The sequence below is a fragment of the Ailuropoda melanoleuca genome, chromosome 8, assembly GCF_002007445.2.
Source record: "Ailuropoda melanoleuca isolate Jingjing chromosome 8, ASM200744v2, whole genome shotgun sequence".
NCBI lineage: Eukaryota > Metazoa > Chordata > Mammalia > Carnivora > Ursidae > Ailuropoda > Ailuropoda melanoleuca.
The window spans coordinates 92,946,312-92,960,809 of record NC_048225.1 but is presented as its reverse complement, the minus strand read 5'-3'; the positions used below and the strand labels follow the sequence as shown (position 1 = coordinate 92,960,809).

Sequence of the window (14,498 nt, the reverse complement as noted above, 5' to 3'; positions counted from 1 at the left end):
AAAACAAGGTGATTTCTAAAGTTCCTGCTGGCTAAGGGCCAATGAGTTATGCATCAATCGGTGCTGAAAATAATAATAAGATTACTCCCCAACAAAACCTCCCTTCTTTTAGATATGTGTCATTTTGATGGATGTGATTTATGTGAATGAGTGATGGACCAACAGATCTAATCCTCTTAAAGTATTCAGAAATTCAAAATATTTCCAACTATTGAAATTATGGGCAAACTTGTAAAAGTGCGAGAATTCTAGACCTGTCTAGTGTTGCTTATTGTAATAACTGAGGAATTGTTTACTGATAGATGCTCTGCAAAAATGGCTCCTGATGAGCCATGCCTCCCGATATTTACACCCGCTTGTAGACCCTCCCACATTAAATCTGGACTGGCCCTGTGACTCACTTTCTCCCAAGCGACATCGTGCCAGGACTGGATCTAAGCCAAAAGAAGTCTCGGTTGGCTTTTTTGTGCTTTTTGGGGCCCCAAGCTGCCACTGCTCTCACTGTCCCACACTGAATATATGAGAGTTCAATACATCCAATACAGACCGGCCCAGATGTCTCGTTTCCAATGTCATCCTTTGTCCTAATTGAAATGCGTACATTTCAGGGAAAGCTAAAAGCCCTATTGTGGCCTCTAGATGCCTTGGTGAAAAGAAGCTCCTTGTCACCAGTATTTTGAATTGTCCCTTTGTTCAGCATCCTGGAGATGCCTAGAGGCTCAGAGGCATGCTTTTCTTCTGCCAAGAGGGCAGAGTATCTGAAATGGCGGGTGGGATCCTTTACAGGTAAGCCCTCAGCATGGCAGTCTTAGGACAGAGTTCTCACCGAGAGGATTTACCGTGTTGGAATACCCCCTGGGGTCTGCATGAGTCAAGGACATGTGTACCTGCTTAGAGAACAGCTTTTGTGCTCCCTTTGCCTTCTATCACTCCTGGGTTCCTCTTCCTAGTATTCCAAGCTCTTCTGATTTCTCCACTTCTGGGGCTCTACTTTCTTGTCCCTCAAATGTCCATCAGCTGATCCTGATAGTCTTAGTTCACTGATGAAAAACTGAAGACACTTGTCGGGAAGTTTTGCATCAAAAATGAAACACAGGCATGAAGATGCAGCAATTGGTAATTTGGGGAAGGATCCCAGCAGACAGCTGCTATAATCACAGGGATGGCCCAGTGTTCTCTCTTGCCTACGCTAAGTGAGTGGTAAGAACTTTACCATCTCTAGAGCAAATCTCACACCTAAAAAGGCAGAAAGTACTCCAAGGACAAGCCGTAGCAACCTACCAGGGGAAAACTCAGAGACGACCTTTGTGATACACTGTTTTCTAGCAAAAAACATTTTTCCATTTCTTCCTTTGTAAAATGGTTTGATCATACCTATTTAAGAGTATTTTTCTGATGATGAAAAGAGCCTGGCTCCTATCTGGTGGTTAGCCAACCCACCCCCTTTCATTTGTGTGTCGTTTATATGTGATCTGGATGATTTGATACTTAATGTTTCTCATGCCTCTGAGAGTTAAGAACAAGGTTATACAAGTCCTGAGAGGTAAAAATTTATTGATTTATATATCAGCATGTTATATGGTCACACCTGCTCGTACAGCTGACTTTTTCTTATGGCCAAAAGAGGATATTTTTTTTCCTTTTAAAAATACATTTTTTTTTCCAGCAGGAAGAAACATTTTAAAAACAAACATTTTCATATTAAGTGGAAATTTAAAACAATGGCTTTTTTTCCCAACTCATGAAAAATAGGGCTGGTCAGCGAGAGATCTCTGAGAGCTTCAAATATGCCTTCAGTCTCCTGCCGATTTGTTCTTCGTCTTAGACAGAAACAACTTAGAGTGGGGATAAAATTACAACCTTAACTCAAAACAGCAGGCTGAATCCAAATGGAAGAAGAGGTAGACTGAACTGTAATGTTTTAACTTATTTGGTAGATTGCATTAAAAAATTTTAATACATTTAAATTTTTTCAGTGGAATCAAACATACTCTACAAATAATGACCTAAACAATAAACGTTTTAAATGCTCAAGACAAAATCTCAGAGAGGCTCATATTACAGTCTACTTCGCTTTGAGACCCGAAAGCATAGAACCAGCTTAAGAAAGAGGCAAGCTTCCCATGCACTTCAGGAAAAGTTTGCTTTTGTCAAATTCTTCAAATCAAAAGCACGCTCTGTAGGACCAATGTTAATGCTTTCCCACCTTTTGAAGCCCCTGCAAGGATCAGTGGTAGGAGTTTCCTGAGAGCAGTGAGTAGCTTAACTGTGAGAAATTTATTCAGTACTAACAGTGAAACAAACAGAAAAGACAGGGCAGTGGTATGCTGGAGACCGCTCCAACTGGCTCCCGACCCTACAGCCGATGGCTAAATTTTAGAATTTTGCCAGCAGTTGTTAAACAGCTGTTACTAAAATTATATAAGCTATAATTAGTGCTGAAGCTCAAAGTGGTTCACTTTAATGAGTATAATTTGTACAAGGGTAAGAAATAGTTTAGCAGATCACATATCAGATTGACAATAAATTTGAGAAACAGGTCAATTAGGATGTTATTCCATTTTTCACATCATAGGTTGGATACAAGAGTTCAGCAAAATCAATTAAAGCATCCTGGGAGAACAACTCGGCCATGTGGAATTTATAATAAAGTATATTTAATTATTATCTACTAATTGTGTTCTGTATTCTTGTATCAGGAACATTTATAACAAACTTACGTACATTTGCACACATCGCTTTTTCCCCCAGGATAGTGGCCTGTTGAACATTTACCAGTATGCCACCAGTATACCAGTATCTCCACCATACCATGGGGGAGAGTGGGAAAGGAGCGGAGGGAAGAGTCTAAAACCCACGAAGGAAGTACAATGGTTTTCATTTGGTTTTTCAGTTTGCCCTCAGCAGCCACCTGCCGTGATGTGCTCTAAGTCCATGTCTGCAGATGTTCATGCCAAAATATCTCCAGAAACACACAAACGCCCCGTCCCCACCACTAAGAAGTAAAAGCACTTTACTTGAAAAAAATCTTTATTTTTTCTAGGTTAAAAAAAAATAGAACCAGCTATTCATTTGTTGTTGTTGTTGTTGTTGTTGTTGAGAAAATGCTTCTTTTGGTGTTCACATCTACATTTCTGAAAAGGCGGTCTGGTTACTAAGATAATCCCGTACACACCCAGGAACCAGAGCCACGTGTGACCAGCCCTTTACAAAAATTAATTACAGTTGCTGCAGCCTTTACATTCATTCTGAGCATACATTACAACATGCAGATAACAAAGAAAGAAAAACAGGTCAACAAAAGCTGAAGTAAACATATGGCGTCAGGAAAACTAAAACCCATCTGCTTAAAATAAATACAACTTTGTAATAACTGTAGAGAAAATGAAAGCACTTAACGCAACAATGGCAGCTTGTGTGTAACTGTGTCATTACCCAGTCATGAGATAAGTGACTGTAAAATGCAGACCCCTCACATGTAAAGAGCTTGTGCACCAGTCCTGTGTTCAACAGTTCTACACGACAAAAATAAAGCCATTCGAAATACGTGTGCATACTTTGCAACTAGAATACACTTAAAAATTTTTTGCTCTTTCAACTGTTTTAAAAAATATTAAATGTAAAAATCCTCCAATGGAAATTTTGCAGAAAAAACCCTATTTTATCTTCCATATGGCTCCCGTCCCCCTCCCCAGCAGTTCAGCACCCTCAGCTTATTCCCAGGGTCCAGTTCCTAATTGTTGAGGATCAATGCAAATGATTGCAATAAAGCACCAACCAGCAACTGCTCCAGAGAGCCCCCGGCCCCTCTGTGATCTAGAAATGTCCAGTGTAGGTGGTTTTGGTCCCAAACATATTGGTCTCCACCCCCTCCTACAATAAACCAGTACACTTGCCGCCCAGTGCTGCTTTGGACTTTGCCTTTCACGTGAACAATGTAAGGTTCACAGCACTACATGGCAAAAAAATAAGACTAACCATTTTTATTCATCCTTGTGGACCAGAGCGGACTCGCTCGTGATGGTAACTCTGGAGTGAAATCCTGTGTGATGAAGAAAATAACTCTTTGCTATTCGGCAGTGCAAATAAAATTTCTTTAAATATCAAAAGAATCCAATAAGACTGTCCATGATTAAAGACTGCTATCTATGATTATAACCAGGTCCCGCTAGTTCAGAAGAGTCTTCAGGGAAGTGATTGTCAAAACGTCACTAAAGACAAATCCACAAGAAGTGAGTAACATGGACAAAGAATGAAGAGGCATTCTTCACATCAATCCACACGATATTAACACGAGAAGGATGTTCTGACGTCTGTACTGGGTGATGTCACATCTTGTTTTCATTAAAGGCTTGAGTATCATTGCAATACCGCCAACTCTTGATTATTCAGGGATTCCTTTTCTAGCCCATGGATTATTTAGGCTTTTGTGTTCCTCTTTCTGAAGCTGTCTGTCTTCCCAAATCTTTTCACTACTCATTAACACAGTCATTAATACATACGCAAGAGAAACTAATAAACAATTGAAATCATTGTTTTAAAATCAGCAAGCATCCCCAGAAGAACGAAAAAAGTCTGATGAAAAAAAACCTCAAACTCGTAAATACACATTAGATGTTTGGCTAATTATGACTTCTTACTGGATTAATTATCTGGTAATCCCTAGTTCCTTCACTGTGGGCAATTAATGGTTGATTGTAATATTAAAATCTACTTAAAATATGACAGATCTGAATTCAGAGCTATCTTTGTTTTAAAAAGCTATTTAGATTCTCAAGTAACTTCTTTGCCCACCCGAAATGTCCGTTTCCATCCTGTCATTTTTCTTTACCTTCCACTGGCGTATAGGTCTCTCCATCGTATCTGCATATTTCGACACCAACAACAGTTTCTCCTGTGAAGAGTGAACTGCCGGTGTGGTCCCTTCTGGATGCATCGCACCTGCCCTCGGCTGATGGCCCAGCGGGGGCTCCATCACTGTGATGTGTTGAGATGAAGGTCCAGCAGGGAGTTCTCAACCCTCTCTGCTGTAGGAATCTAGGCAGGTCAGCTGAGACCAAGAAGTGCCGAGATTCTATAAGCTACTAGTATAAAACTGGCACAGTTTTTTTTTTTTCTCCTTAACAAAATGTGTATTCCCTAAATCTCCTTTCATCTCACATTGCAAAGAAAGTACAAATGCAGAATTTTTATTCACTTCTGTACAGTGGCATATTGCTGCGTCCCTGATTTGCCACAGAACACGGATTCTCTCTCTACGTGTCCTAGTGCAAGTAGCCGAACTCCAGTTCCTGGTACGGAGAGCGCTATCGACGCTCTCAAACAAACAGAAGAGAGAGAACATGTTGATAAACAAGTGGAGAAGGATATGCAGATCAATGACACATCTATTTACAACTCACAGGTCTATTTTCAAAAATGAACTCATATATCTATTGGTATTTGTCACTTGAAAGACTGTCGAAATGACTCTGCGCTTGAAGAAAAAGTAAAGCGTCTTACAGAATAGATAGTTGGCTTAATGTGTACAGTATATTAACAGTGTCAAGTTCCTTTGGAGCACAGCGATGGCAAAAGTGGCCCTAAACTGCATTTATGTATGCATGTACCCATCTCTCTCTCTTTTTTCTTCTTGATCGAACTGGCCACCCCTACCTGTGGCTTGCTTTAGCAATGAGGAGAAGGCCTAGTTAGCTAGGACGGTGCACGCCATACTAGACAGTGAGCAACTTATCCCCCAGGTGGCTGACTTATCTCTCAAATGAACAATTTCAATTCAGCCTGTAATCTAGCAGTGTTTGCCGGACCTCAAACAGAAGCATCGTTAAGCTTCTGTCTGGCTTCCTATCAACATCCATGCCTCTTAAGATCGGTTTCACCTACTCACTGTCACTGTAAAACACACAATACAATGCTTAGATTGCAAAAAAAAAAAAATTGCACCTTGTAACAACCCCTACCAAAGCACACACATTAACACTGTCTTCTGCATTTTACCAGTAGTAGCCTAATATGCAATGAGGTATTTCATCAACACATTATCCTCTTTCCTACATGCACAGAATGAGGCTGCTGGGGGCCTTTATTTGGTGCCGCTTTACCCCTCCCACATAACTGGGAGAAAATTCACATCTTTTCGGTTGTTGTTGGTTTGGTTTTTTGTTTTTGGTTTTGGTTTATTTAAAAATAGAAAACATGAGCCTTTATTTTTATTTTCTGGCCTACTTCTCAAAATTGCCATTTGTAGGATTAGTGACAACAGGAAATCTACAACGCTCGTATCCCAGAAAACTGCCACTGACTTACTAGGATCTTCAGAGTCTGAACAATCCCAAACCAAACACCAACTCTGTCTCAACACTGGGAGTGCGGGTGAGGGGCGGATGCAGTCCCAGCACTTTCTGAGAAGAGTCTGGTTCCACCGTGAGGTAAATCACATGAATGTAGCGGGGGGGGGGGAAAAAGTGTTCTCTAGAAATAGAAACTTGACTTTATCCTCTTTAAAAGCAATTGTAAGAGATTGGGAAGCCTTTTGTGCGGGTCTGTCTCCCAGTTACACCACACTGATGTGGGCAGCAACTTGAGGCGATGATAGAACATAGGTTTGGGGGTGTCATGTGAGAACTTACCACCATTTTAAGCCTACGTCTGGCTCTAGCTCTTAGTTTTCTAATAAAACCCCTATTTCACCTCAAACTGATCACTTAAATGTTTTACACTAATTTGTTCCAGCCACCCCCAAATACATTTGGTGCTAATAGGCCAACATGGGCGGAACAAAGCCTCTGAGCTGGACAGAAGCCTCCTGTGGGCCTGGCGCTCCGTGCAGTGGGGCGCCCGGGTACACACGCAGAGACAGGACAGCCTCTCAAGAATCCCACTCACTGATTATGCTTACATTTGTTTTCAGGCTATATTACGAATCCTTTGCTCTATATGCATCTGATAAAAGTGCATTTGGTAAAAGACAATTATCAATCTATGATATGCCTCTATACAAAAAGAGAAATCAAGTGACCCCCCCTCACTTAAGGGAAAGCACTAGCGCATGTAAACACGATGTTGGACTGAGCTAGCCTTTCTTAGGAACACATTCTAGTACCGGAACATGTCCAGTGGACACTGCTTCTTCCCCACGGGCATAGCTGACACTGGAGTGCCACTGTGAACCACAGGGGAACAGGTCTCGAGGGTGCCGCCCAGCTCCCCTCAAGGCTCCTAGTGACCCAGCAGGAGCCGGTGGAAGTGAGGGCGCTCTACAGCCCTGCCCTAATAGAGACTACTAGCTTAGAGGAGCGGATACACTCTCTGAGTTTGACTAGATTATCAACTGTATCTGGTGGGAACCGAATTTCTCTCGGATAGTCTTCTAGGATGATTCTAGGCTTTCTTCTCCGAATGTGATGTCTGCTTAAATGTATGGTAGAGGGTATCTTTTTAAAACGTGAAAGGTCCTCAAAACATATTAGCAGGTCATTGTATACTGATCCTCATTTTAGTAGAATTTTAAAATATCCCAAAGGGGGATAAATATTAATCCATCCATTGAATTTCCTTTGCTTTTTTTTTTTTATATATTCCGATTTGCACATGTAAAATAATGCACACTTATGAAAGTCTGAACTCCTATGGTGACCTTGACAAGTCCAAGTCAATTCCTAAAACAGGCAATGGTAAAAATACTGGATGACGTTATACCACATATAGCCTGACAAAAACGCAAAAGACTGTATGAGAAATATCCACATATTGCTGAGGGTCATCTCCCTGGAAGCAGCTTCCTGACGGCCCTTGGGAGGTGGAAAAGCCCCTAAAAGACAAGACAGAAATATCGTTTAACTGGTGGTAAGGTCTCCTGGGACAAAAGCTGAGTATTAGTTTACCTAGGATTTTCGTTGTTTGTTTTTTAAAGACTCTTCTGTGACTTTCCATTGTTCCTGGAGAGAGATCTCATTTGAAATACAATTTTCAAACTGCTGAGCCCTTTCCTGCCACAGAACATTTGTGTTTATTCTTCCTGCCTGAGATGCCTCTCCTCATCTCAGTGAATGGCAGCCTCATCTGCCTTCTTCCAATATCAGAAAAAATACCATCTGCTCCCCACTCCCCCCAAGTCAGTCACACTCATCGCCACGTTTATTTCCCTCTTGGCACTTTCCTGGATCTGTAATGATCCAGATCTATCTTTTCTTTTTTTCTAAAGACTTGTTTACTCTCTGTCTCCCTCTGGAATATAAACTGCATGAGAGCAGGCACTCTGGCTGCCTTGTTTCCACTGTAACCCTAGAGATTTCTACAGTGGCCAGGACACAGGATGTGTGAAATTGATGTGTGTGTGTATTTTTTTTTAAAGATTTTTATTTATTTATTTATTTATTTGACAGAGAGCGGGAGAGAAAGAGAGAGAAAGCACAGCAGGGGGAGCAGCAGAGGGAGAGGGAGAAGCAGGCTCCCCATTGAACAGGGAGCCGGATGCGGGGCTCGATCCCAGGGTCCTGGGATCATGACCTGAGCAGAAGGCAGATGCTGAACCAACTGAGCCACCCAGGTGTCCCAAAATTGATATTAAATAATTTCTGAAATGATATAATTTACACTAATTCCTCTATTGACAAGTTAAATGTTTTTGCCACAAAAAAGGTGGTGGTAAATCACCGGTATTCTTTTCAGAAGGCAATATTATTTATGAAATATATCTTAGTAATTAAAAGGAGAAACACAAAGTAAACAGATGTCTTTAAATTCTTTTCTAGAAGGGAAAGCTAGACCACTTCAGAGCAATATTACCTAAGGTCAGCTTGATAACACTTCAGCATTTCAAATAGTCTTTGTCCTTGCTGATAATCCCTTTGGGTAAGCTGATTCATGCGGGGATTTACGTCTCACAAGCAATTTACAGAGAACACTTTCAAGTTTCAAGGTTTATTACACAAACAGCTTTCTCAAAAAGAGACTTCCATTATTGCTGCTACAATTTAGGCTAAATACCATAAAGCAAGAGAGAAGACTGAAAGAGAGACCCTGTTGATTCTTAATTACCTCATGCCTTCTTACACATCTATCCTAATTTATCTTTAAAGAAATTTTGGGGGCTCCTGGGTGGCTCAGTCAGTTAAATGTGTGCCTTTGGCTCGGGTCATGATCCCGGGGTCCTGGGATCCAGACATGTGCGGGGAGTCTGCTGCTCCCTCTCCCTCTGCCTGCTGCTCCCTCTCCCTCAGCCTGCTGCTCCCTCTCCCTCTGCCTGCTGCTCCCTCTCCCCCTGCCTGCTGCTCCCTCTCCCCCTGCCTGCTGCTCCCTCTCCCCCTGCCTGCTGCACCCTCTCCCTCTGCCTGCTGCTCCCTCTCCCCCTGCCTGCTGCTCCCTCTCCTTCTGCCTGCTGCTCCCTCTCCTTCTGCCTGCTGCTCCCTCTCCTTCTGCCTGCTGCTCCCTCTCCCCCTGCCTGCTGCTCGTTCTCCCTCTGCCTGCTGCTCCCTCTCCCCCTGTCTGCTGCTCCCCTTGCTTGTGCTTGCTTGTGCGCGACCACACTCTCTATCTCTGTTAAATAAATAAATAAAATCTTTAAAAAAAAATAAAGAAATTTTGAGAATAAGACCAAGGAATGCACATGGCAGAGAGGGGCATCTTGTTCAATGAGTATTACTAAGAATTCTAGAGACATGCACAGGTCCAACCCCTATCATATGAGTATGCCCCCGGGTCCACAGCCCCAGGGGCAGAACGTTAGAATCAGGAAGGAATCCTACTGTGTGTAATGTGAAACAATCCTAAACACAAAAACAAAAATATTAAAGGTAATTAACAGTATCAGCCTTTGCTCACTATTAGGCCTTTGACAGTCTGATTTAACATGAACGTTAATTCTGAACCAAAAAAATCTAAGTGGGAAGAAAACAGCACTTTGTGTTAATCTAACATCTCACAGCCATCACCAGACCTAAAACAACTTTCTCTTCCCCTTTTTCTTTTCTTATTGTAGGTTCCAGAGAATAAGCCTACAACGTGCGTGCGCAGTTACTTGTGAAAGCACTTTGGTAATGCCTGACATTCTACCAACACTCATTTCCTTCTTTCCTAACTTCCTTTCTTCCTCCCTCCCTCCTCCTCCCTTCCTATGTCTGTTTCACTGCATTGCAGTTTTCACAGAAAGTAGAGAATATTAACTATAGATAAGGGACCTTTGGGTAAATCGACTTTTTTCTCTCAAGGAGAAAAGTATAAGGTTGTATCTGTGAAAATTTAAAAAGTAAGCTTTATCCCTACATGTAAAGAAAAGAATAAGCATGTAAAAACACAGTTCAAAATGATCTCAACTGACTGCAAGATGATGGAATTATTTAAATAATCATGTACAATGCCAAACCATAAATGTTATTTGCTATTTCACAGAACAGCCTGTGTAACTGTACACGTATGACTGTAGTCTTTTACATACTGCGTACTGACTTGAATTAGTTCCATTTGTGCAACATTTTACTCATCATGTGATCTTGCACACTGGCTGTTCAAGTAAGGGCCTGAATAAATTTAACATTAACACTGTCCTTATGAATATTCTAAGCTGGAATTTTTAAATATAGAAATACTTTGATTCCTTTAGGGCATCTGAAGAATGGAAAAATGGTTACCTCCCCTAAAGTACATCTTTGGAACTATCGCCAACTTCAGAAACATAAGTAATAGGAAACGGTGTACCTGTTTCATAAAAATGCGATAGGAGTTCCTCTTTTTCAATAAAACGTTGATAGAGCCAATCAGAAAGGCCATCCGTCTCCAGGGGCACATCTTTGATCGGAAAGATCCTATGTAGAGTTAGAAAGAAAGCAAAAACTACTTTAATTCAGAAATCAAAATCATTCAGAAGCACAATTTAGCTTTGGTGACTGAATAGCTGAAGACAAGTTATGGAATCACATTTGGCTTTTTCAAGGATTCATTTCTGCAGCTTCTCAGGGCACCTTGGTTTTTAAACAATTGTTGATTATACAACAGATTTCATTTATTCATTCATTCAAACATTTACCAGCCTATTAAATATGTTAGGTCCAGTGCCAGATGATGAGAAAATATTAATAAATTGCCTGGTAGCTATGAATAATTATTGAGCAATAACTGTCTTCCCATGCTAGTGGGTTTAAGAAGAAACAGTGTTCCGAAGAGATGAAATTTTAAAATGCAGCTACTGGGATGCCTGAGCGGCTCAGTGCGTTGAGCGTTGGACTCTTGGTTTCAGCTCAGGTCAGGATCTCCCAGTGGGGAGATGGAGCCCTGGGCTGGGCTCCGCGTTCAGCAGGGAGTCTGCTTCCCCGCTTGTGTGCATGCGCCCACACACTCTCTGTCTCTCTCTCAATTAAATAAATAAATCTTTTAAAAATAAAATAAAATAAATGCAGCTACTTTAGGACACATTTAGAGTAGTCAGATGCTAGGCCAAATAATGCATTTTAGCAAGGTTCTTTTGGAGGAAATGTCTGTGAACAGACAGAATCTGCCTAAATTGGTGCCTACATTGTATCAGAGATAGAGGTTTCCTGAGCGGGGCCACCTCTTAGACAAGCCGACATGCGGATCCTGTGAACGCGTCGGGCTCAGCAGGAAATGACCCGGATGATGAGTGATAACGATACTTGTCCGCTGTACCCGAGGGCAGAAAGAGGCACCTCGAGTACATACCATGTATTTGCTGACGTTGAAAAGAGTTTCTTTTTTGTTTTCCAGTTTTGTGGGGAGTTTTCTTAATTTTTTTTTAATCGAAGGTATAAAGGTACACAGTTTTAAAAGCCTGCAAAAGGTTCGTATGGAAAGTAGCGGTCCCTGTCCCACTGCCCGTTGTTTCTCCCTCCCCAGAGGAATCGATTTTTACCTCTTTCAAACAAGCATCCTGATATTTGTTGCCATGTTTCCCCTTCAGTTTTAGGGCCAATCTACTGACTTCGCACTATGGAAGAGGAGGCGTAAGCGCCTTCTTCCTTTTCCCATCACACATTCGTAACCTTCCCATCTTCCCAATGCAGCTGTAGGGTCATTTTAATTAGCGGAGTACTAGACATTTACATTATTATAATCACGTACATATATTCAAAGCTAAGCCATATAGTACATCAAGGCTACTCTTCCCTTCCTGCCCAGTTTTTGTTCTCCCTGCACTGAGCGGTTCCATCATTTTCTCTGTATACATAACTAATTCAACCATAAACTCTTGTCCCTCTAGAGACAATTCTCTGGAGCGTGTCTGCAGGCTTTTTCTCAAAGGGCCAGAAAGAAAGTATTTGGACTTGGCAGGCTTTATGGTACCTGTCGCAACTATTCAACTCTGCTTTGTAGTGTTAAAGCGGCCTTAGACCATGTATAAATATGTGGGTCTAGTTATGTTATTTGAACATATAAACTATAAAAAACAGGCAGTGAGCCAGATGGACCTGTGTTCTAGATCTCTCAAGGCGCTTGTGTGCATCAGACATTCTTTTAATTTTATCTTCCTGAATAAATTTCACCCACACTGTGGATTTGTTGCCTGTAGTTTTCATCCTGCAAAGGCCCCTTACTTTGTCCTGGTGATGCTCCTAAAATGCATTTAATGTTTCCTACATCTCATGTCTTCCTTTTTCTGTACTTACTCTCCATTCTGATGGAGCATACCCTCCAGTGGTTTCTGGAGAAAGGGTACTTGAAGTCTTGCATTTCTGCCAATGTCTCTTTTCCTGTCCTCACACTTGGTTGATAATTTGACTAGACAGAGGATTCAGGGTTGCAATTCATTTTCTTCCATCTCTGTCTTTGTGTCCTTTCTAGGAGATTTCTTACATAATTTCTAAACTTTTTTTTTTTTACTGAGTTTTTACGTCTTTTCTCATATTTTTAATTTCTAAGAGCTCTTTGAATGTTCCTTTTTTATAGTATACTGTCGTTTTACTATTACAATAACTTATCTTTATGAAAATTAGAGTGGAAATTTTAAAACATTCATGAAAGTAGAGAAGAGGGTTAATGAACTATTAGGATTTTTGGCAGCTGTGCTCTCCCTGCACCATTCCTCGAAGTCACTTTTTCCTGTTTAAGTCTCCGTCTTTCACAGCAGAGGCTGATCAGATGATGAAGTTATCCGGTGAGTGGTCCTTTGTAGACTCACATTTATGGATAAGGGGATTAAACAGCTGACTGAAGGCTCTCAGCCTGTGAGTGCATGTTGTGGGCTGGGAGCTTCGCTGAGGATGATCTGGTTGGGCCATTTAGGTTGGTCTTTCCTCCTGAACTTGCCATTGCTGCAAAGGCCCTCCAGTACCCTGCCCAGAGAGTGAAGGCCTCGTTGTTGGCTTTCTGATGGCAAAGTGAAACAGCAGGGCTGGGGGTCTCAGCACTCGGCACCCTGACATCACTTAACCGTACTGTTTTCATTATGGGACCTCTGCCTCAACTGTGCCGGGCGCCCCTGAGTCTAGACAGCCTCTGGTTCCCTCTCCAGAGTAAGCCTCCAGTCTCTGCCACGGCAGGGAACAAAGAATCCCCCAGCTGTGGAACGGAGGGTAGGGGTTCTGGGGATCTGAGTTCATCAACAGATTTCATCCAGACCCCCCCCCCCGCCGCTGCCAAGTGTAGCAAGTCTTTCAACCTCATTTCCATGGGCACTGATCCTGCCAGTTTTTCAGTTCTGTGGTGTTAAGTCAGGCTGGCTCCCGGCTACCTGCTGGCTTAGGGTTCTGTTAGGTTATTGACTGCTCTATCTGTTTTCCAATTTCCCGACTTTTGTTACTATTGCCTTTCCTATTGTTTTCCTCATCCTTGTGGGTTTAAACTTTAAAGAAACCTCTTCAGTGTCATTCTACAGGAGTTTTGGAAGGGCATGAAAGTTGACGTGAGTCCGAGCCACCATGTTCTTTAGGAAGCTGTCCTGTTATTTCTGAAAAGTCCAAGATGATTTTCTATCTTTGGCCAGTTGCCATTCTACAACGGGGCCTATATTACTATTTCAAGTTTAGGCAAAATGTGTGTCAGTCACTTAGTAAGGATTTGAAAATTATAATGATGCATACCCATCATAAAAACATTGAACAGCTTCTACAGTTTATCAGTAGAACACAATGTCCAGACTAGTCAAGTAGTCAAGAGTACATAGGATTCCAAATGGCCAGAATGCCCATGCTCAGACTCCTTCAGAGGCTTCTTAAAAATTACTCACGTAGCATGGTCATTTGCATACAAAACAATCAGAAGGAACATTATTTATGAATCGCATTATAATCAGATCCCTTTTTCTTGTTATTTAAACACCTAAATACCAGATTTGGGGTACTTTAACACCCCAATGTAAGTATCTGTGGGAAGGAAAAAGAAGAGAGGAAACGAAGGAAGAGTACGGTATGGAAAAAATCTATTAAAAATCAATTTCAGGGGCGCCTGGGTGGCACAGTGGTTAAGCGTCTGCCTTCGGCTCAGGGCGTGATCCCGGCGTTACGGGATCGAGCCCCACGTCAGGCTCCTCTGCTATGAGCCTGCTTCTT

At 41.8% G+C, this 14,498-nt stretch overlaps 1 protein-coding gene across 1 annotated transcript in view; it reads right to left on the bottom strand.

Moving 5' to 3' along the window:
* Positions 1-1,534: 1,534 nt before the first annotated feature.
* Positions 1,535-14,498, bottom strand: part of LPGAT1 (lysophosphatidylglycerol acyltransferase 1) — an 81,646-nt gene continuing 68,682 nt past the window's right edge. Inside the window, exons 6-7 of the mRNA XM_034666895.1 lie at positions 10,696-10,802; positions 1,535-7,810 (exon numbers count right to left, since the gene is read on the bottom strand). Coding sequence (XP_034522786.1) covers positions 7,659-7,810; positions 10,696-10,802 — 259 coding nt within the window. The 3' untranslated portion in view covers positions 1,535-7,658. The remainder of the gene's footprint in view (positions 7,811-10,695; positions 10,803-14,498) is intronic.